This window comes from Coptis chinensis, chromosome 6 (assembly GCF_015680905.1).
Source record: "Coptis chinensis isolate HL-2020 chromosome 6, ASM1568090v1, whole genome shotgun sequence".
NCBI classification, from domain to species: Eukaryota; Viridiplantae; Streptophyta; class Magnoliopsida; order Ranunculales; family Ranunculaceae; genus Coptis; species Coptis chinensis.
The window spans coordinates 99,930,555-99,954,474 of record NC_141461.1 but is presented as its reverse complement, the minus strand read 5'-3'; the positions used below and the strand labels follow the sequence as shown (position 1 = coordinate 99,954,474).

Below are 23,920 nucleotides of genomic sequence, written 5' to 3'. Positions count from 1 at the left end.
AGAGCAACACGAACTTATTTGGAGTTCTTTACAACTGATTTCTTGCCAAGGCATGTCCTAGACTTAATGAATTTATAGCATTTCTAGAATACATGGGTTTTACATTTCTTCCTCATCAGTTCAAGTGAAAATGATCTGGATCTTAGAAATGTTTGTTTGATTGATTGTGAACCTAGATTTTAGGTTGCTAATAACCTCGAGGTTTTTCTTGGTTCTGAGTTTCATGTGGCATTTGAAGAAGCAATGAAGTATGGTGGCAAAGTAATACTGGGTGACCGTCCAGTTTCTCTACAGCATGCTTTTCCAAGCAATGTTTTTACCAAGCCACGAGGATCTTAATAAAATGGTAAGCATTCTCATCTTCACGTCATTGTGGTAATGTGGTTCAATTATGTGCGTGCGTGTTGCTTAGCGGAAGTTTTTTATTACTTGCTACTTGTCTGAGAAAGAAACTGTGATTTACGTTCCTGATTTCTCATGTCTCAAAAGTATGTCGTGAGAGCAACAATGAACCTATTGAAATTACACATAAATATTTTTGAATGTGCGATCGATGTGTGTAGGCCCGATTGGGTGATACAAAATGGTGTATTCCTTTTGAAATTATGAAAGAGGATACCTTTTTTGTGGTTTTGAGGAAGCAGAATGGAGCTAGGAGATTCTTGAAGACGGAGATCCGAGGCTATGAGGAGGGATCAAGATTTCTAGTTGTATTTCGTTTAAGGTCTGAAGATGGTTGTCCTTATTATATAAGTACTAATATTGTTTAGCATAAGATGAGGTCTGTACTGGTGTTAAATTCCACCGCCTATACCTGTCCCTATACAATTTCTATGCATAGCCTTCTTTAGCTTCTTGCTAGTGGGGTAAGGGTCTATGGCTTTGGTCTATATTATTGTATGCATTTCTATGGCATCAATAAATCTTACTATACAAAACACAGAGTCGTGCTCTAATGTATTTATGAAGAATCTTTGCCCACCACAAGAAACTATGCAGAAAATGGACATAACTGATTGTATGCCTGATCAACTCAAATTGGATGGTGCCAATTAAGTTATGAAAGTGCCCTTTCAGCCAATAGGTTCTTACATGGTTTCAAAATATCTTCATCATGTGCTCATAATTGACTGTTTTTTTTCCTGGTTTGGGTGCATATTTACATACAAATCAAAGAATGTTTGTATGTTTCACTTTTTTTGAATAATTTTATCTATATGACAGCTGACCATTTGGAGAGTGGTTTGACAGATTTGAGAATAGAACAGTTAACAAAAGAATCATCATTAGTTGATGATGCTTGGATCCAGTTAGAGCCTCTTTCTACCACAAATTTCTCGTGGGAGGATCCTTATGGTAAAAAAATGATTGATACAAAAGTTCAAAGTGGAAGCATTACTGTTGTTCACCAACTTAACTTAACGAGGATGGAGAAATCTTCTTCAGAGGAAAGTGCACTAGAAATGAAGTTTCACGTTGTAGAAATTGGGGACTTAATAATTGCTAGGTTCACTGAAGATGTACCATCACAATCAGGTTATCTGGAAGGAAGTTTACCAAGATTATCGCTAAAGACTTCATGTATGCCAAGCAAGATGCAGAATGATACCGCACCTTCGTGAGTTTATTATCGAATTAGGAGTTGTTGGTATTTCTGTGATAAACCTCAGACCAAGAGAGCTCTCATACATATACTTGGAAAGGGTCTTTGTTTCATATTCAACTGGCTACAATGGAGGTACCACTAGCAGGTGACTACCTTGATATATTTTAAGTGTGTTTCGTTTCATTTTTCTATTATTTTTTTTCTTTCTTTCTTTTAAGCAGATAATGGAATTTTGAAACCATGAACTACTTTGTTGTGTTCTGTGGGTAATTTCTTTACGTTTTTATTGTAGTATATTGGGGAATGGGGGATATATATATTTTTTAATCCTTAATCAGTAAAAGATAATTCAGATCCAAATAAAAAAATAGTATGATCCAAATGGCTAGGTTTACCTAGTAGGAGCTAAGATTCTACAACCTAACTGACACCTTCCACCACATTGTCTTTTATTACCTTTGTAATAATTACGTTCTATCCTCTGTAGATTTGTTCCACCAGATGATTTCAACCTGGCCTTGCTAACACTAGAACTGGCGTTTGTTAGTAAAAATGTCAACACAAGTGAACAGGTGTATATATTTAGCTGTTATTTAGTTCAATGAAATCTCTTACCTTTGCTGTTTTATATGGGACTGTTAGGGCTAAAATAAGTCCAATTCTTGCAAATTGATGCCGTTCTTTTAGCACAGCAACTTCGGAAGAGATTTGTTAACCAGACATTTTGATGTGATCTATTTAGTTTCAATATAGATTTGATTGATTAAAGTTTAGTTAGTCTTCGAATCTGTTGGATCGAATTATTGAATGCCGGTGATTATGTTTTATGTGATTTGTAGTTGCCTAGTATTGGAATTACACATGTAACGATGGAATCGGATAAGTATATATGTCTGAGAAACATCACCGCAAAAAGCTGTGTTGTTATTATTGATATCGCGTATGCCTAATTAGTTGTTGAGAAGGCCTATTACTGGCGATTCCGCTTTGATGAATCCTAATTATTTTCTTGGCGGACAAAGGGCGAAAGTGACACTAGTGTTGTTGATGCTCCCTTTCTGGCTCAAAAGTTTGCTCAAAGGTACTACTATCAAGTGTTGCTTAATATATATGTTGATTTTTTTTTTCGATAATGCGTGTATTATTAGGTATCTGAGAGTTCTTGGAGGACATAAAGAAAGATCCTGAAAGCCATTGCGGGCCTCCTGATTATGTTGTGAGTAAAACTTGGTAGCTTTTAGGAGTATAAGGTTCAGTTGCTAAAGTTGTATTTTCTGGATTTTTGTAGCTTCTCTGTAGAATTCGCAAGCAAGTGCTTAGAGAGTTGGGATTCAGAGATGTATTCAAGAAAGTGAAGGTCAGAATTATGTCTTTAGCATACTATAGCCCATTTTGTTTAATTCTAAAATTCTTGCTTTGAAAGAAAGGTGAGTAGTTCGAAATTGAACTGTTACTTTTTTAATTACTTATGATCTTGTTGTCTTGGTAACTAGATCACATCATTTATGTTATTCATGGATACATTTTACATATAATCTAATAATTTATATGCTGTATTATTGATAAGAGTTGGGTGTTTTTTTTTCTGCTCTCGTGGATCAATGATAATTTTAGAAATTTTAAATTAGCATAATTGTTCTTTATAAGTTGGATAGTGTTGTAGTAAACAAACATTGAAAGGTGCATCTTCTTCGACACAACGATTAATATTTTTTCAAAGGAAGTTGTAGCTGAGTTTAATTTCTATATAGGTGAAGGTTAGAGTGGATAGTCTCTTATTAGACAAGAAGTAAACTTGATTCTCTTGTGATGCAGTTAATGACTTGAAGCTTGATTCTCCTGTGGTTGGAAGCCGAGGTTTAGGAGTGCTGAAAAGGTTCTACTCTTAACAGTCTAAATGCTAGTAAACTTCATTTTTTTTGTGAAATCATGCATGTGGAAGAGCATATTATGTTGTGACTACACGGTTAGTGAAAATTGTGTATATTGACTAATCAATAGCTTGTTTTAGTGGTTCCTTAGTTTGTATTGACTAAGGTCTAGTTGAAATGAATTTTTTTCTTTTTATGAAGGAAAAATACACATCACCGAAGATCTGTAGCTGCCAGCTTGGTCCAGGGTGTGTATGTTTTAGAGCAAGACCGCCAAGAGAATTGTCAAGGACCCCATGCTCTTGCTTCTTAGGATGTGATATTGAGTTGTTGTATAGGGATTATATTGAAATAGTATGTTGGTAGATTCTGCTATATCCATACATTTATATCTTTTAATCTACATGTTATTCATTATTTAGTGATATATATACTTAGTCAAATTTTGGTGATGGTTATTACTAAGATTTTCCTTGTGTATAATTGCTTGTTTGGGGTTTATGTGGTTGTATTTATGCAGGCGATTTCAAAGGAAAAAAAATATAAATATAAGAATGGAAACCAAAAACAAATATTTTTTTTTTCAAATAAATAATAATTTGTGGCCGACAGCGTCGATAAGCAAAAAAAAAAAAAAGACAAATTTATGATAACTGACGTCACTGAGGCATTAATTTGTTTTGGCGCCAAGTTATAGCGCCAGTTTTTTAGGCGATTCGAAAGTTCAATAGTGATGGCGTAGAGGCGTTAGTAATTCACATTTAGTGAGGGCGTACAGGCATTAGTAATGCACATTTAGTGACGGTATACAGGCATTAGTAATACACATTTAGTGACGGCGTACATGCGTCAGTAAATATGTGAATTGTGACGGCATAATGGCGTCACAAAAATTTCTGACACCAACACAGACGCCTAAATTCCAACGCCTTGTAGGCGTCACAATAAATATTTCTGACGCCTCCTAGCCATCACAAAAGTCTTTGTTCTATATAGTGCAAGAATGGACGCCCTAAGATGATCGACGCGAGTCATTAACGACTTCCGTATCGAGGATAACAAAATCAGCAGGATAGTAGAAATCCTGAACCTTAACAAGCACATTTTCAACCACACCCTTCGGATACTTAATAAACCTATCCGCTAATTGCAACGTCATTTGAGTCGGTTGCATCTCTTGTAGACCTATTTGTTTGTATAAATAATACGGGAGTAAGTTAACACTTGCCCCCAGGTCTAATAAGGCGGTGGTCGTGTGAGAATCTCCTAAGGTGCATTGTACAGTAGAACGACCAGGGTCTTTGTACTTAACTATTCCATTATGTTCTGATAAAGTTGGAAACTGTTCAGTTAGAAAGGCGTCTTTAGGAATATTAGTCTTACGCCTAGTAGTGCACAACTCTTTAAGAAACTTAGCGTGGTGAGGTAATTTTTTTATTGCTTCGAGAAAGGGTAGGTTTATCGTTAGATTTTTGAAAACTTCCCTAATCTCGTCAAAGTTTGTATCCCTGTTTACCATAGCTAATTTCTGGGGGAGCGGTGGTTTCTCTCTATATTTAGCGTATGGATCAACTGGGTGTCTAACCTTTGCTTTCTGTTTCTTAGGTTGTGGTTTAACTGGTACCTCTACAAGGGTAGGCTCTTCAGTTTCCATTTCGGTATCTAGTTCAATCTCCGGTGTAGGGACAACTGGTGGGGTAACTACAGGCATAGTTACGTTGTTATCAACCACTTTCCAGAACGAAGAGTGGTGATGACATTTAGCTCACCTACATTTGCATTTTCCATACTAGTATTACCGTTTATCTCAAAGGCCGTGTTTGTAGTTTTAGGATTAGTTATTGCTTGACCTGGAAATACCTTTGGGTTGTACTTTCTCTTGTGCTAACTGCTGTAAGGAAAGTTGGATGGCTTGTAAAATCTGTTGTTGGGATTGCATAAAGGTATCAAAACGATCTGGTTGAGGAGGAGTATTTGCTACTGGTTGTGTGACAGGAACTATGTCACATTGATTATTAATGGGTGTGTTGTGATAGTTATTATTATTAACCAGAACGATACCTCTATTATAATTATAATTATAATTATTATTGTTATAATTATTATAATTTCCCTGACCTTGTCATTGTCGTGGTGGAGCTTGGTTATAATTGTTTGCTTGCGTAACGTTTTGATTATTAAACCCTGGAGGTGTTACTTGTTGATTATTTCTCCAACTGAAGTTGGGATGTTGCCTCCAAGGGGCGTTAGGAATAGGATAACTATTAATTGTGCAAACGTTATCTTGTTGAGATGTTTGTTGTTCGTAAACTAGAGGACAATAAGAGTCGGGATGTTCAGGACTCAAACAGAAATTACATGGATTGGAGTTGACATTCATGACGGGGATAGGCTTCTGTTGAACAGAAATAGCCTCTACCTTTTTAGTGAGAGATTCGATTAAAGTTTTTATCTCAGGATCAGGTTTCATCTCAAACATACCGGCGGCCTTAACTGTTGTAGAAGAACTAGCGGAACGGGAGATATCGTCACTACCCCCAGTTATTATTACACTTAGTTTGATCCTCTAAAAATTTATAAGTCTCTGAGGCTCATTTACCTCAGACCTGGACTCTCGTAGTTCTCATCTCGATGATAACAAGGTTCAGGTTCCCAAGATCAAGTGGAGGGTTTTCTAAAACTGGATCGGGGAACTGAGGGACTCTGAGGCAATGAAGGTTCCCTTGGAACTGAAAGTCTTCTTCATACCGAGGGTGACCTTGAGAGTTGTGGATTCTGGGTAAACACATCCAGACGTCCATCCGTTGTACCTCGAGAACATGAATACCAAGAGAAGTCAATTCTGTGTGAACTCGAGCATCGGGTTGGATCCAATTTTGGATTATAATTCGAATCTGGCTGGTCGCTATGGTACCCAACGAAGTAAGGGATATAGGGCACAGAGACATAACCCTCACCATGGTCGAAACTTGGTGGCCGGTACTACCCCCTCTAGTTTCCATCAGCAGGTAGCACTCTTAGAGGTGAACGACCCTCCTTCGTGCAGTAGTAGTCTTGGAAAAAACACAAACGAGCCTCTTGTCGACCATGTTCGGCCATCACAACATCCATGATGGCTTGGTTGGTTATGGCAGATTGGGGAGTATCATTGTTAGGCTCATCTTCTTCACGCCCCTGTCCAAAACGATGATCTCCTCTACGTCCGAATTGTCTTTGATCAGTGACATGTGGGTTATTGATCTCATTATTCCCCTCATTACCTTGATTTGTGTTGGCTCTTGTAGTAACCATGATTTTGAATCAAAGTGAAGAAAATAAGATTTTTTTTTAAGAGCAAAAAACCCAAGAAAAATTGGTGGTAGGAGAACCTAGAACCGAAAAAATTTCAACCAAGAAATCAAATCAATTCTGTATAGGTCCCCACAGACGACTCCAATTGTGTGAAGATTTTTCCTAATCTAGAAATACAAGTATTTTGTTGATGATCAAAGAACAATAATGAGAAGTATTGAATCAAGAAGAAGAAGATATCAAGAAGATGATGAGTTGAACCACGTTCTTTAATGGCTATCTACGTATCATGTGAAGAGCAATCAAACTCAAAACGTAGTTCAACTATTCTATTTATAAGAATAGATTAGGTTTCCCATAATTACTTGTGAGATAAGTAATTAGTGTTTAACTAGGAAACAATCTCTTGTTAAGTCTTATCCAGACTTTTCTAGAAGCTCATGTTTCCTAAGTTAATAAGTCTCTTTTATTGACTTAAACAACAAAGAAACATGTTCAGGTTCGGATTGGGAGTTGGAGTTCCGAAGTAAGTAGTTCCGGATTTGGAGTTCCTAATCACAGAGTGGTTCTACGAACCTACTACTCCAACCAGTTCTCCGAGCCTACTATTCCAACCAATTCCGAACCTTTTCTTCTTATTTCACTTCTGAACCTAGGTAGTTGATAAGAGCCCAAAACTGTAGTTTTAACCCCTTAAGAATAATATTTTTAGACCAATTTTGCGAGTAATAAATAAGAGTTAATGTTGATTACGTGTTTTTATGTATTTCAGGCATTGGAGTCAATTGTGTGCAGAAATGTGTCACTTTTGCGAGATAAAGGAGCAAGGGTTGGTTGCTAAGAAGTTCTGTGATTAAAGGCCAAGATTCAAGGAGAAAAAGCCTTTTTAAAGCCCAGTCAAAGTTGAAAAGTCAACGCAGCAGAAACAACGCACAAAAGTCAACAAAACTTCCGAAGGCCGTATCTTTGGACTCAGACCTTGGAATTGGGCCTACCTTATATCAAAACGACCAGATTGGGAAGAGCTTTCCAATGGTCTAAGACATGACCTAATCTGAGGAGAAAAAGTAGATGAAAAGTTTGTTGAAGTCAAATTCAGCTGAAAAGGACTCTATGGACTGAAGAAATTGAGTTTTGGGCTCGATTTTCCAGTCCAAAACATGGCTCCTCAGCCCATGTATGAAAAAGTGGATCTTGTCTCCTCCATTTGAAGACACAAGACTTAGCTCTTAACCATCTAGTTTTTTTAGTTAGAAAATTATCCAAGAACTTGTTTTGAGATCTAGTTTTTACATTCAATAGAATTAGTTGATTAGAAAATAAATTAGTTTTTAGATTCCATTAATTAGTTCATTTACCTAGTTTGAATTCAGTTTTGAATAAGTATTATTATTATTCATTAAATCAATAAAGTTAGTTAGTTATTCATAAATCTAGTTTCATTTCATTAAATCATTTAACTTCAATTCATAGATTTAGTTAATAATCATTACTAGTTTCAATTCAATCTTGCATGATTAGATTTTCATTTTAAATCAAATAAGTAAATTTAGATTCTTTTATCATGTCTTGTTGTGAATTAAAATAAATGCATAATTTTGTTGATATATATTGTTTAAAGACTTTAAACCTTTTGGAAAAAAAAAACAAACAAACAAACAAATTTGCATTTTTTTTTGTGGGGTGGGGTGGGGTGGGATGTGCTTGTTTGGGCTTGGGGATTGGCGTGCATGATCTGCTCCACGTGTTTTTCTTATGCACTCCTGCACACTCTACTGGATTTGAAGAACTATCTCTGCAGCCAATCAGAACATTTCACTTCTTCAGCTAATATATTAATATTTGTTTTGGCGTGTGTTGTATTTGGGGTGTTAATGCTATATCTACTTCAGCATTGTTTCACCAACTCCATCATAGTTCGGAGAGTTCGTGATTACAAAAAAGTATTCACTAAATCAAAATGACTTCATAAATAGAAATGAAATTATATTCTTTCGTGTAGAACCTTTTATTATTAGAGCTTTAAAGGAAAATATAGTGTTTGGTTGGCAAAACGTTTTTTTTTTTGTTTTTGTTTTTGTTTTTGTTTTTTGTTTTTTCTAGTAAAACCTTTTATTAGAAGTACTCATCTATGTCTGTTTTTTTTTTGTTTTTTTGTTTTGTTTTGTTTTTTTTTTTTTTGTTTTGTTTTTTTTGTTTTGTTTTTTTTTTAATTTTTAAATTTATTTTTGTTTTTGTTTTTTTTGTTTTTTTGTTTTTTTTTTTTTTTTTTTTTCCGATAATCACATCTTTGTCTGCTTTTAAACAACCGTTTTCCATTGCCTTTACTAGATGTTTTATACGAAAGCAAACGGTCTAAGTTAGAATTTGTTGTTTCTCTTTTAATTATCCCCAGTAAATTCTGTTTAAGTTTGCTTTTCTCCCAATGCACCTTGACTTCTTGAGTGATGGAAAGTATTAGGGCGTGTTTGGAAACGAGAAATGGAATTTTCATGAGAGTTAGAATTCTAATGGAATTCGATTATCATGATTATGCGAGAATTATGGCTGTTTGGCAAACTGTGAGAATTCTTGGTAATTCTCACTGTCAATTTCCCACATGATGTTTGGCTGCTAAGAATTCTCACATCAATTTCGTATACCATTTTTGTTAATTTGTTTTGCAAGTATTTCACAAAACCAAAATAATAGTCATTCTAAAAGACAATAAATGTGAAGATCAAATTTCATACATTACAATGTGGGACTTGGGTTTGGCTTGGTACGTGGGTGCGGGTGCAACATGAATTTTAATGGTGTGAAATTGTACGAGTGTATTGGATTTTAATGGTGTGAAATTGTACGAGTGTATTGGACTATTGGCCCTTTCACTTGGTCAAAGTTGAGACTTGAGAGTGCACTGTGAAGTGAAAATATTTGGATTTGATTACTAGTGTGTTGAAGATCAGTCGTCATAAAAAAAAAATGATTTTTTTTTGTTATTGAATTTGTTAAATTAATAATGGACTATTTGAACTTGTGAAATACAAAATTGGGACTGAACTGTATGATGTAAACTTTCCATTTAGTGTAGAAACCATTACAAAAATTTTGACGCGTGTATATTGTATTTGAGGATCCACTAGACCACTCAACAGGACAATCATTCTTCAATATCCGACTGTCACTTCAACATGCCTATATATAAGTTGACGCTTTGAGCAGTTAGAAGAACTATCTTTGCTTTGACAATAGGAATTGCTCTCAAAGAGACAGGGAGAGCATCCAAGATCGTTTTTTCTTTTAGGCATGCTTGGAATTGCTCCCTTAACTTGAACACAAAGAGATCCGCAAGAAATGCAATAACAACACATAATTATTTCAAAGGATGCTTGTAAGAAATGTAGACCAGATTTCAAATTCACATTCACTCTAGAACTCATAATTCAAAAATTATTTCAAAGAACTGTTTCTCAAAATACTCTAAATATCGGGCATCATGGTGACACTAATGAGCTCAAAGCGAAGCTTCTACCAATTCTTGAGGTAATTGATCTATGCAATTGAAGGGTAGAACTTTTACTCTAAAACTAAAACTCGAAATGCTGCTCCCTGTGTGAATGTGGGATTTGATCCCAAGACCTTGAGGTCCAATTAAATCAGTTAAAAGGATATATATTTGAAGAGAGAAAGTTAAGCTATGTTCTACTTAAAAAGAAAGTTATTGCTCTCATGATTCATTCAACTGACCGCGACTATATGCGGCCAATGACGCCGATTTTTACATCAATGGTCATGATCATCGCCTCGAACACATTAGTAGCAATGAAAGGTAAAGTTCATCTCAATTGAACACATTAGTAGCAATGACGGTTAAAGGAATTAGGTTCTACTGCAGTCCAATCGCAATTTCTAACAAGTGGAGGAGGTTCTAAGAACTGGAGGGGTGATGCTCAAGGAGGGAATGGAGATGGAGTGCACCTGTTCTATGATAGAGTAATTCTTGTATCTTATACCGCGGAGAAGCAGATAGAGTAATTTTTGTATCTTACGCCGGAGAAAGTTTTCACATGTATAAAGAGCCACTTTAAAATTTATCGTTTCTACAGGGCTTCTATTTTTGTTTAACTTATATTTCGTTAGTGTTAGCTAAAGGGATATCCGAGTCCAGGACTACACATTGTGTGGTCATTTCACGATACACATCCGAGACAAGTGTGGGATATCCTACAAGGGAACCCGATACTTGGTGATGTTGCGTGTTAATGAACACAAGTAGAAACGTTTGGTTTGGGAATCGATGACCCTTTTGCGTGTGACTAAGAACTATGAGATTGTGGGTTTGAATCGTAGCAGGGAGATTCCGAGGGGAAGTCGCGTAGATGTACATAGGTGGCCCTAGCAGATGGACTTAAATACTCTAAATGCAATGCAACTTAAATACTTAAATCACATGCATATGATAGATGCTAGATGCTTATAAAGATTATCAGCAATGGAGTTTAAAAGCCTTCCAATCAAGCTAGCAAAATTGTTGAGGTCTGTATAAGTAAGTCTTTTAGGTTCCACAACCTTATATCATTTTACCTTGACTGTTCATGGGTCTGGAGGAATGTACTAAAGCACCGCAAAGCTGCTCAGAAGTTTGTTAGGCATCAGATAGCGAGAGGCGAGCAAACATATGTATGGCATGACCCATGGTGCCATGACACTCCGGCCATCTTTTGGGATGAAGCATTCTTCTATCGCTGAGGAGGTTCCCACACTGCTTTGGTTGGTGATCTTATTGCTGATGGTAGGTGGAATCACATTGTTTCTAGTCTGCCTGATAGTGCACTAAAGAAGAAGATTGAAGGCACCGAAATTAATCACATGCTACAGCAGGACCAGGTCATCTGGACACCGACTTCTACAGGTAGATTTACTGTCAAATCAGCGTACATGTCCTTAAAGCAGCTCAGACCAAGAGTGAAATGGCATCGGGTGGTTTGGGGCAAGTTGGTTATACGAAACACTCGCGTTCTTGGATGGCGCTTATTTTCGAATAGCTTACCAACCCAAGACCGACTGGTTAAGAAGAAAATTATCCACCACTCTATATGCGACTTTTGCAATGCTTCTAGGGAGCATTCCAAGCATCTCTTTTTCGACTGCCCATATACAAAAGAGGTTTGGTCTAGTGTCAAAGGTTACTGGGTTTGAACACGCAAGTGAAGGCATCGATATTTGAATGGTACGACCTCCTCGGGGATTTGTCGCTATGCCTCGCTTCAATCTGAGATTACTAGAGCAAAGTAACCTCCGCCACAATATATGCCATCCGGAGAGAGAGGAACTTAAGGAAATTTCAGCGTGCGGCGGCACTCGAAGCGCGGTATGTGCAAAGATCAAGACAGAGATGAAGACGATCTACAAATCATGTTGGTGAAGTGCCCAAACAAGAAGCAAACAAAGGTATTTCTCGACGGGATCGGTATATCATAGTGCAATACAGCGCTCGGTGTGGCAAATGGTCCAAGCCGCAACGAGTGGATTTATTGGTCAACACGGATGGATCGGTTTCACCGACGCCGAATGGGTATGGTGGTGTTATTCGAGATGAATTCGGTGCCATCAAACTAGTGTTTACAGGAACTCGACTAAAAGATCGGTTATCACCCAAGAGTTGCTAGCAGTTGAAGCCGGAATGAAGCGGAGCAATCCAGATAGGAGCGAGGAGGATTTGTGTATGCTCGGACTTCGAAGGGAGCAAGAGGGATCTATTATCGAGCAGGAGGAGCCGCCTTGGTACCGCCGCCTCAACATAGTGGCTGCGATTGCCTGTTTGAAGTTACACTTTGAATGGGTGGATTTTAAGCATGTGTTCAGGGAATCAAATCGAGTTGCTGATTACTTCTCAAAGCTAAGCAAGGAACATGAGGATTCTATTTTGTATTTCCTACCTCCTTTAGACTATGAAATATCAGAAATAGTAAAGGAGGACGCACAAGGGAAAATGTATTTGAGAACATGAGTTTCTTTTTCTTTAATGCAGGTCGAGGTCAGCCTAACCTCTAAATGCTTCAAAAAAAAAAAAACCTTATATCATTTTACACTTTAGAGTGGCCAAAAATCAGTTCTGACAGGCTATCTTATTGTTTTCCGTGATACTAACAACCTTGTTAATCCATAACTTTATGAACAATCACAACATGCGAGAACATGACGAGGGAATGTTCTAAAGTGAAACAATAAATCACACATATGGCCATTTGCATACAAATATTGACGACACGGTAATCACAAATATGCTAAATGCCGTAACGTTTGCATATGACTCAAACGCGCCCCATTAATCCCAACCGAAGGTGTCATTAAACCAATCGCTAAGCATATAAAGACGGTGCCACTGAACTTAGACGGTTGGTCTACAAGCACTTGGCATATTAGTAGTTAGATCAACTGGAATTTTTGTAGCTCGCTCTTCTAATCGCTTTCGAACTTGGAAGGTCTTTCAATACTATTTATTTGTTTCAAAGTAGTTTATATATTGTCGCAGGTTGCTTTCACCGGTGGGAGTTGTTATCAATTTCTCTTGTTTATTAACTTAATTTTCTACATTATTATCACTACAAGTCTACAAGGTAAGAGAGTAAGACCAAGTATTCACACCGCACAAGTGCGTAATCATCTATAAGCCAATTGGACCAATGCCGTTTTGAAATCGATTCCTCACCAAACAAGTTAACCCGACCGTTTCTTCTTTAGTTGATATATTGACTTCTCTTTTGGTTAGAGCAAAAGTCACTCTTTAACACACTTTTAAACAAGTGAACTACACAACCACAAGTTGTAAGCTTTGGCAAGAAACATCGAGAAGATTACTAGACAAGATTATGATGAAGTGGAACACAAACGCGTGCTATTTTAGGTAAGTATTCACATAACAATAACAAGGGAGCTAGAATTTTCCAACCCAAATTCAGAATCCACATGCAAGAAACAACACATAATGGCTTCCGGACAACCAACGAAACACAAAAGAACGGTTTCTACCAAGTCCAAATCACTTCAAACTCGCCCAAAGAAGATAGATAGTGTTGGAGTTATCCCTCACATGAGGAGAGAAACCGAGTCGGACAAACGGGCAAACTTCGACATCGCAGAAGTCGAGAGCCGCGCCAGATAAGGCGCGACTTCGCCTCGAGTTCCAAGAACATAGAGGCGACCAGCCTTCGGCTTCAGTCTTTAAGCGACTTCGGCGCTTTCAGAGTGGCAGCGCCCGCCAGTCTATTTTTCGTGGGCTTGCTACGGTAGATTCGAAATTTGGTTTTGGAGATAAAACCAAAATCAAGGTTTTGGAAAACCTAACCAATGAGAACCAAAACAAGTCGGAAAGGATTGGAATCGGACTAAAACAAAAGAGAGAACCTTTACAGATATACAACCCTGTAAAGAGATAAGAGTGATCTAGTAAGGTGAGAGACTGAAAAGGAGAGATTGTAATCTTCCTTCCCATTTTATTAAGAACTGGCTCTTGTGGAAGTAGGCATCATTGGCCGAACCACGGTAAATCTTTGTGTTGTGGTTTGCTTTTACTGCTTTACATTATTATTTGTTGTTGATAGTTGTTTAGCGAGTTGGGCATGTTAGTATAGGTAGTTTGTGATATTTGAGATTTATCACGGAGTTGAAGTGTGTTCATACAAGTTATCGTGTAGTGGGGAACCGATTGGTATTGGTATAAACCCCAACAAGTGGTATCGAGCCTTGGTTAGAATAGCCTAGGGTGTTATCGAATCTTGGTCGAGGAAGGTGTTTTTGAAATTCCTCGGAGAGAAGATTTGAGGTTAAATAACTTGTAGAGATGGACCATTCCGTGAACACTGTATGATGAGTCGAATAGGAAGAACTACACCATCCGGAAAGCCAAGATGGAAGACTTGCTATCTTCGCAAGGACTTGGCACTTCCCATTGAGAATGGGGAGTAAAACCGGAAAAGACCGATGAGGCCGAAAGTGGAAAAAGCTTGACGTTTAAAAGCTATTGGGTACATTCGACAATGGATAGAGCGCGGTGTCTTTCACCATGTGGCCCAAGAGACTACACCTTGAGTCATGGAAGAAACTTCGAAGACCTTTATGAGAGGAAGTCGGTGGAAACAAAGTGCTAGTCGTTAAGAAGTTTTGCGGAACGGCGAAGTACCAAGAAGGTTCTTCAATGTCCCGAGCATCTTAATGAAGTACGAGAATATCATCAATCGGATGCATTTGATGAAGATCAATTTGGGAGACGAAGTTGAGGCTTTGTTTCTATTAGGCTCTCTACCGAAAGTTGGGGAGACATTAGCGGTTTTCTACATGGAGCAGCCAAGGATGGAATTGTTACCATGGAGATGGCTACCACGTCTTTGTTGAATGAGGAGACTAGAAGGAGTGCAAGAAGCAGCTCTTCTAACTCGCAGGTCCTTTCACGAGAAACGGGGGAGAGGTCGGGTTAAAACCATCTCGTTCTAGAGGTGATGACGTAGTAAATCTAGGGGTGAAGCTAGAACTCCTAAAGGCGAGAGGCAATGTTACTATTGTGCCACCAAAGGCCACTTCCGGATATGAGTGCGCGGAACGAAGAGGGATGAGAAGAATAAGCGGTACATGAAGACATGGTGCGGAGGAACGGAAACAGGCTGTGAGAGATACTACCGCACTAGTCGGCGACCTAGTGGGAATTGTGTCGATTGTGGTGTGTGCTTTGTCTTAGTACCTCATGTCGGGGATACGAGTGGGTGATAGATCTGGGGAGCATCCTATCCACGTCACACCGCGGGAGATTCTTCACTACCATGTACCGTGGTGAATATGGTGAAGTAAGGATGGGTAACAGTGGAGTCTCGAAGATTATAGGCATTGGAGATGTTCATGTAGAAACCAATGTCGGCTACACCTTGACACTCAAGGATGTAAGACATGTCCCTGACATACGGCTAAGCCTAATTTTAATTTGGGGAAATTAGATGATGATGGCTTTGTAAACTCGTTTGGTAACGGGGTATGGAAACTGACCAGAGGTTCCATTGTAGCAGCCAGAGGAAAGAAAACTTGCTCTCTTTACAAAACACAGGCTAGTTTGTGTAAAGCGGCGAATCTGTAAGAAGAAGCTTCATCCGAACGCGGGTGGCGAGAGAGGCGTGTCACATGGGCATAAAAGGGATGGAAGTTCTTGCTAAGCAAAAGGCCATGCCGGACATTAAAGGTACACATTTAAATACATGTACTCATTGTTTGGTAGGAAAGCAACACGGGTGTCTTTCCAAAGATTCCCGAATCTCACGAAAGGACACCGTCCTTGAACTAGTGCAATACGCACTTATGTGGTCCTATGAGTGAAGTCCCACTGAGGAGTTTCGACTTCTTGACATTCATTGATGATCGTCCAAGAAAGATATGGGTCTATAGTCGAAGACCAAGGATGAAGTACTTGGCGTGTTTGAGAATTCCACAAACATGGTGGAAAAGAGACCGGGAAGTTGTTGAAGTGTATTCGCCGGATAATGGGGGTGAGTACATTGGGCCATTTGAAGAGTATTGCCGAGTCATGGGATTCGTCATGAGCGCAACCGTTCCCAAGACACCGCAAACGTAATGGAATAGCGAGAGAATGAACCGCACCATTGTAGAGAGGATAAGATGCATGCTATCTCACTCTAAGCTACCTAGAAGCTCTTTGGGTAGAAGCAATGCGTCGTACCGTGCATGTGATCAACCTGTCACCAAGAAAGCCTCTACGAATAGTGATTATCCAGAGAGTATGGTCGGCAGAGATGTTGATTATGGATACTTGAGGGTATTTGGGTGCGAGCATTTCAGGCATATTCCGAAGGATGAGAGATCCAAGCTTGATGACAAAGCCAAGCAAAGGTGCATTTTTAAGGTTATGGAGATGAAAAGTTTGGTTACAAACTCTATGATCCGATTAACAAGAAGGTAATCCCAAGTCGAGATGTTGTGTTCTTAGAAGACCAAACCATAGCGAGACTTTGAGGAGGGTGAAGTTCTGAGGGCTTTCACCAATGATCTTGTTGATTCGAGAACTGAAGTTCCTACCGTGGAGCGTCGAAGGCATTGAGAATGCAGAGAACCATGAGTTTGAAGCTCATGATGAGAATCCTATTGCTCATGATGGGATAGAACCTATTGGTATAGAAGATGCAGATGAGATGCATGAACCACCACCGTAAGCAAAGTGCATCCTCCCGAGGCACCCGGCCAGATGGGGCAAGGAGGTCCGACAGAGAGAGACTAGCTTCAACCAGGTATCCACCACATAATGCGTGCGTGCTATCTCGGATGGTGGAGAACCTATGTACTATCAAGAGGCACTTGAAGGTACGACAAAGAAAAAATGGTTGAAGGCCATGCATGACGAGATGGATTCTTTGCATAAGAATCACACTTATGAAGTTAGTCGAGAAACCCAGGGGAGAAAAGTTCTCAAGAATAAGTGGATATACAAAGTCAAGCATGAGGAGAACAATCCTCACCCAAGGCACAAAGCTCGCCTTTGTTGTGAAGGGATTCGGTCAAAGGAAAGGGATTGACTTTGATGAGATTTTTCTCCCAGAAGTGAAGATGACTTCTATCAGGGTGGTATTGGGTATGGCCGCAAGTATGAACCTAGAGGTTGAGCAGGCTAGATGTTAAGACAAACTTTTCTTCATGGAGACCTTGAAGAAGATGTCTACATGGACCCACCCGAGGGTTTGAGGTCAAAGGCAAGGAGCACCTAGTATGCAAGCCGATAAAGAGCTTGTATGGGTTGAAGCAAGCACCGAGACGATTGGTACATAAAGTTTGATTCCTTTATGGCGAAGCAAGGATACAAGAAGTCCGCTCCCGATCATTGTGTGTTTGTTCAGAGATTTCCGGATGGGGATTTCATCAGGCTATTCATTGTGATGTGGATGATATGTCGATAGTTGGCCCAAACATCAACAAGATATCCAAGTGAAGAAAGACTTGAGTAAGTCCTTTGAGATGAAGGATTTGGGTCAAGCAAAGCAGATACTTGGGATCGCGGATCACCGCGATTGAGAAAAGAGTGGGAAGTTGTGGCTTTTCAAGAAAGCTATATCGAGAAAGGTGTTGAAGAGATTCAACATGGATCAAAGCGCCTACCGCTTGTCCGCTTGGTGGCGGCCCGCATGACCAAAGAGATGTGTCCTAAAGGGTGAGCATGAGCGAGTCGATGGAAAAGATTCCTTATGCATCCCGATGATGGGCGGTTTGATGTATGCCATGGTGTGTACTAGACCGATATTGCTTTTCGCCGTTGGGGTGGTAAGCGATTTCGCCAAACGGGTAAAAGAGCATTGGGAAGGTGTTAAGTGGATATTGAGATATCTCAAAGGCACTTCCAAATCGTGGTTTGTTTTGGTGGAAGTAAGCCCTTACTTGAAGGCTACATCGATGAGCACATGGCGGTGATGTTGACTCGATGAAGTCCACCTCCCGGTTATCCGGTTACTTTTTTGCGGGGAGCGGTTTCTTGGCAATCTAAGTTGCAAAAGTGTGTTGCCCCTCTCCACTACGAAGCCGAAAGCACATTGCAGCCAATCGAGTGTTGCAAAAGAGTTGCTATGGATGAAGAGGTTCTTCGAATTTAACTAGGGCTAAAGCGAGTAAACAGTTTGTAGTTCTATGTGACGGTCGAGCGCCATCCACTTGAGCAAGAACTGAAGTTTTCATTCTAGATCCAAGCACATACACGCATGCGTTATCATTGGATTAGAGAAGTACTTTCGAAGACAAGCATTTGTGTATCGAGAAGATCCATACCGACAAGAACGGGTCGGATATGATGACCAAAGTCTTACCGAAAAGGTAAGTTTGATGTTTGTTGCGGCTATTGCGGAATGGCGCGACACTCCTCCCTATTGATTTGGCAATTGCATGGAGGTATCCCCTCACCGCTCGAGGGGAGATTGTCGAGTTATCCCTCACATGAGGAGAGAAACCGGATCGAGAGAAAGCGGGCAAACTCGACATCGAAGTCGAGGCGGCGCCCAGGCCAGATATAGCCGACTTCGGCCGAGTTCCATAACATATAGGCGACCGCTCGGCTTCAGTCTTTAAGCGACTTCGCCAGAGTGAGGCCCGCGCGCCAGTCTATTTTTCGTGGGCTTGCTACAAGATTCATAAATTTGGTTTTTGGAGATAAAAACCAAAATCAAGGTTTTGGAAAACCTAACCAACAGAACCAAAACAAGTCAGAAGGATTGGAATCCAGACTAAAACAAAGAGAGAGAACCTTTACAGATATACAACCCTGTAAAGAGATAAGAGTGATCTAGTAAGGTGAGAGACTGAAAGGAGAGATTGTAATCTTCCTTCCCATTTTATTAAGAACTGGCTCTTGTGGAAGTAGGCATCATTGGCCGAACCACGGTAAATCTTTGTGTTGTGGTTTGCTTTTACTGCTTTACATTATTATTTGTTGTTGATAGTTGTTTAGCGAGTTGGGCATGTTAGTATAGGTAGTTTGTGATATTTGAGATTTATCTGGAGTTGAAGTGTGTTCATACAAGTTATCTGTGTAGTGGGGGAACCGATTGGTATTGGTATAAACCCCAACAGATAGGTATGCTCCCAACTTAGGTGGAGGCTCCACAGAGGCGTACTTCCATTCATTAGAAGCTGCTGGAATAACTGAACCCAGCACGAAAGCTCAAGAAGTGTAATTTGCACACCAAGGTGTACACCAGTGTCTCGTGCAAACATATGTGCTTCAGTCATCACATCAACCAAAACACTCGAGGGGATACCTGAGAGAACTAGGAACCTCTTCACATCATTAATCCCTGTTCCCTTCAGGTTATATCCATCTTCGCCCTCATGTAACCAATCTGGCTGCATCATGAATTCAACTCCTCTATTCCGCATCGCTCTAGACACTTCACCATACCTTGGATTAACTGTGAGGAAAATCCGAAATTTGCATTTCGGGCATAGAACCACTGGTCTCCCTTCGACAAGCCCACGTTCATTAAGAGTGATTGATCCACTTGGCTCCACTAGAGAATTTATTCTATCAAGAACCTAATATATGAACGACGGGAAATATAAAGAAGGCGGTCAGTAAAAGGAAAAACCAAAAAAACAAATAAAACAAAATGGGCTTATCAGCTTACCGTGGGGTTGCACAGATTAGCATTTTCCAGAACAATCCATTCACCACATTCGATAGCTTTTATTAACATCCCGGTGACCCATTCAAACTTTGTTGGGGATGCCTCTTTCTTTGTATAGTCTAGCAAGTCTTTGAGGCTTTTCAGAACTTTATTTAGGTTCTTGGCTGAACCAGAAACAGGAAAGTGATACTTCTCCAGACCCAGTTTTAGTTGTTCAACGATAAGAATCAATGGGGCAAGAGAACTGCCTGATCCACTTTTCCAACTATCGGCATATGCTGAAGCAGATGCAGCTGTCGGGTTGCCATACATGCTGGATAACAATTTGAACCATTTGGAGACTAGATCTTTGCGTTCAAGTACTATAGCCTCCAATTCCAAACTAAGACCGCAATACTCATCAATGTATCTCTCAACTTGAGTTAGGGCCGAGCGGAAACTACGAAAAGCATTGTATTGCTCAAAGCATCCAAGCAACTCAGAAATGTCCGTTGCAGATGAAAGATTTAGTTCGTTGAGCACATTACCAGTCAAATCAGCAAGTAATCTAACCACTGAAGACTTCCCAGATGCTGATGGACCTACCAATATGCACAGCCACTGATGCTGCACACAGTGCTAACAGATTCCAAGCCATGACGAATTCCTGGCAATATACTAAGTTGGCTCTTTAAAGTTTCAGATGGTTGGAAACAATTTCTTTCAATAACCGTGTTCCCCACAATCAAGTAACGTGGATTAACCTGCAGTCTTGGGTAAGGGTTTATGAATGGCTTCACCCCAAAAACCTCTGCACATAGTTTTACAACTTCTTGGCGGTCAGCTGCTGTACGCATCCTCTGAATGTAGACAGTGTTGAGAAAGACATCCTCCTTCGAGCTCTCCAGTGCACCTGTAGTACAGAATGATTGCTTATAAAAAGACATGATTAACAAACACATAAAGGACTCCGATCTACTGAAGATAAGGAAATTACACCTTCTATGATCTGGCAAGATCGAATAATGTCACGCAGATTGAACTCCCACGGGAACCCTCCCGTCCATAGTTGTGAGAGATCATGGTATCCGAATACAATCTCTTATTGAAGAGTATCAACTTCGAAAGCAATGGTTTTGGGATTGACGGATGAAGTGAATTACATATGTAAAACTAGTCATCATCCACCAACTCATCAACATAAACCTGAAAAAATGAAGAGGATCAAATTCCTAGCACTTATAAAAAAACTGAAGAAATTCTTATCAAGCAAAACCCAAACCTTAGTGAAACGATTGAGGAAGGACTTCGGAAGCCATTTCCACCCCCCACCCTGACAAGAAGGATTTTGGCAGGCAAACACTCGGAAAGATGTCGGGCACTTGTACGTCTGACCAAGCTCTGGAATGAAGACCTCAGCACGATGGTCAAGAATAGCATTCAAACCCTGTTACCAATAGCATTATCAGCATTATGGCAGAAAGGTGTATTGCTAAAGAAGGAAAAGGCAGCACAGAAATAAGACTAATCATACCTCTAAGACAGATTGTGGGGCAAGATTAAGTTCATCCAGCAGTACCCAATCACCATTCTTAAGAGCCTACAATGATATAACCGCGTCAAATTTAATAGAAATGTAAATCAACTGCAACAGTAAGGCATTTAACCTGAAGAAGGATTCCATCAGACCAAGCAAACCTCATTCCCTCCGCATCCTCAACAGGTAAGTCAGACCCCAATAAATCCATGATGTCAGTCTAAAAACATATTATATTTCAAATTTGTGAGTCAGAGGTATATTGCAAGTAAATACCGGTGTGAGACATAAAAGAGCAACATGGAAAAAACGGACACCTGCCCAGAAAGGTTGATGCGCACAACCCTGTGCCCAGAATATTTGCCTATTGCAACGATTAAGCTTGTTTTCCCGACACCTGGGCTACCTTCCAAGAGGACTGAAAAACATACAGACCATTTAAAATATGGTAAACAAGAAACCAATATTTAAAGAAATATTTCTGCGAAACAATACTGTCATAGGTACAAACCAGGCTTCCTAAGTTGCATTGCTCGCAGTACCCGCATTGCATTTCTACAGGTGGTTGGTGCCAAGAATTCAAATCCTTCAGGCTTGCAATCATCATCACCTTATAAAGATACAACCAAGAAAAGAAAATTTGATTATGAGCAAGACAGGGACATGGTCCACCACTCGTCCTCCTATTGCAACCACTTGGACATAGAGAGTGCCATGCTATGTTAAGAAAACAAACAGCGTTAACAAATAAGGCGCATGGGCAAAGGCACTCTCCATGTTGCGACATACTAGCCTTTTTCTTATGGTGCGCTCCGTGGTGTGTGGGCACTTTTTAAGAAAAATTTACTGTCGCGATGGGCTTTGTTTTCTTTACAAATTGTGGAGAGGTTTGAAAATGATGATTAAAGAAGCAGCCCCGGAGACAATTAGGGAATGACAACAATAATGCATACAGTGATGGCAACAAGCAAATGGAGGGAGATTTAATATGCTTTCTTGGTTCAGACTTCATTATTCTTTTTCTTATTGGCTTTAGTGCTTTTTAGCCTTTTTGAGAATTGTTCAAGACAATGTTAACTTATCTTGGAAGTTTTTTTTTTTATCGGTGAAATGTGATGTATGTATATATAATCATAAAGTCAAACTTCGTAGAGTGAGATATCCCACTTGGACACAACAAAGGGAAAGACAAATACATGAGCGATAATAGAAAAAGCTACAACTGTGAGAGAAAACTAAAACAAAAGAATGTGATCATGCATAGCCGAGCAAGGAACCACATCAGAACATAAAGTCCCTGAACAATGTATCTGTCCACTCCTCCCAAATCTTTGACCATAGAAAGACGATATGATGTTTTTTAGGACTAAAGAAATAGGAATATGAACTTGGCTCATGGCCTACTGGTCAAACATTGGCAGGTTGGGCCAAGGTTCTCGATAACAATTTTCCCCGGTTTAGGTATTGAATAAATAAAGCTAATGTATCAAATAAAACAAAGCAAAATAACTATGTTACATCGACAAGCCATATTTTAAAAATAAACAGTGTCGGATACATATCCATGTATCCTTGTCGGACACGACACGGACACATTGTATGTAACACCTCAGTTTTTTTTAATTTGCCGTGTCAGACCTCTCGTATCCGTACCAAATACAGACACACGTGTCCATGTCAATGTAACTTAGCAAAAAAAAACATAAACACACAAAAAACAAATATTAAATCTTTCTTGCATGACAGTGATGTTGCTTATGAAATGGCCATTCCTACTAACTTGTGACTTTTTATTGTTGCTCGTATTGTTGATTTGATGATCCCAGCCTATATTTAAGATTTTCAAAGTTTGGTGCAACAATTACATCGAGTGTATCACTTCAAAATACACAATATAAAATTTAATATGAAGTAATTAAATAAATGACAATAAATATATCTTTACCTTTACTTATATTGAATGGAGCAATACCAAAATACTTGTCAGATTGCACCACATTATTCAACATACTTTCTTCGCTTCTTCCAATTGCATCCCAGCCAAAGGTTTGCAATTGAGATAATTGTGAATCCTCTGAATGAATATCGCTCTGCTGTTACAACAGTAAATCTTACTAAGCTGTACAACAGATGGTCACACTAATGGATATACCAAAACGAACATTCAACTACCGTACAAGGAAATCCTACAAGAACGAGCCTTTTGAGAACAATCAAATATAAAATAAGATCTATCCAACATAAGTGCTATACTGCTATCTTCAACTAAGTAAACCAACAAAATAAGACGTATATCCAGAATTTTTCCTGCTCAATGACGCTTCAAAATGCAATTACTCCTAAAGCACCAAATCATGCCAGCCCAAGTGGAGCTCTAACGTTAAACCAAATAACAAACTAAGTACAAAAAGAAGTGATCTAAATTTTTCAGACTATATGCTTTGCTATCAAGGAGCAAGAGCAAACCTTCACGGGTACAGTGATGATGCTGATT

General features: G+C 39.3%; 1 protein-coding gene and 1 long non-coding RNA gene across 3 annotated transcripts; one reads left to right on the top strand and one right to left on the bottom strand.

The window, feature by feature from the left end:
* The first annotated feature begins 3,376 nt into the window (after positions 1 to 3,376).
* LOC147496126 (uncharacterized) lies at positions 3,377 to 3,929 on the top strand. Its single transcript, XR_015197376.1, has 2 exons — positions 3,377 to 3,482; positions 3,679 to 3,929. It is a non-coding gene; the product is annotated as an uncharacterized LOC147496126 (long non-coding RNA).
* Positions 3,930 to 19,028: 15,099 nt separating this feature from the next.
* On the bottom strand, positions 19,029 to 23,790 carry LOC147496125 (midasin-like). 2 transcript variants are annotated; one of them, XR_015197987.1, is made up of 9 exons: positions 23,372 to 23,790; positions 21,938 to 22,036; positions 21,744 to 21,844; positions 21,557 to 21,646; positions 21,424 to 21,489; positions 21,172 to 21,336; positions 20,889 to 21,095; positions 19,911 to 20,802; positions 19,029 to 19,818 (listed from the first exon to the last, which is right to left on the bottom strand). XR_015197987.1 is itself a non-coding variant. In XM_086564895.1 (7 exons), exons 1-7 carry the CDS (start codon positions 23,433 to 23,435, stop codon positions 21,063 to 21,065), a joined length of 618 nt encoding a protein of 205 aa, XP_086421021.1. In that variant the 5' UTR covers positions 23,436 to 23,790; the 3' UTR covers positions 20,853 to 21,062. The 2 variants fall into 2 exon arrangements, 1 of the variants encoding a protein (XP_086421021.1); XM_086564895.1 differs by lacking the exons at positions 19,029 to 19,818; positions 19,911 to 20,802 and having other exon boundaries at positions 20,853 to 21,095.
* Positions 23,791 to 23,920: the final 130 nt, after the last annotated feature.

Coding starts and splice junctions, on each gene's coding strand:
- LOC147496125 (XM_086564895.1), bottom strand. CDS start 23,435: ATGTTGAATAATGTGGTGCAATCTGACAAGTATTTTGGTATTGCTCCA. Junction 22,037..23,371: donor TCCATTCAATATAAGTAAAG/GTAAAGATATAT, acceptor TATCTTTATAAG/GTGATGATGATTGCAAGCCT. Junction 21,845..21,937: donor AATGCAACTTAGGAAGCCTG/GTTTGTACCTAT, acceptor TATGTTTTTCAG/TCCTCTTGGAAGGTAGCCCA.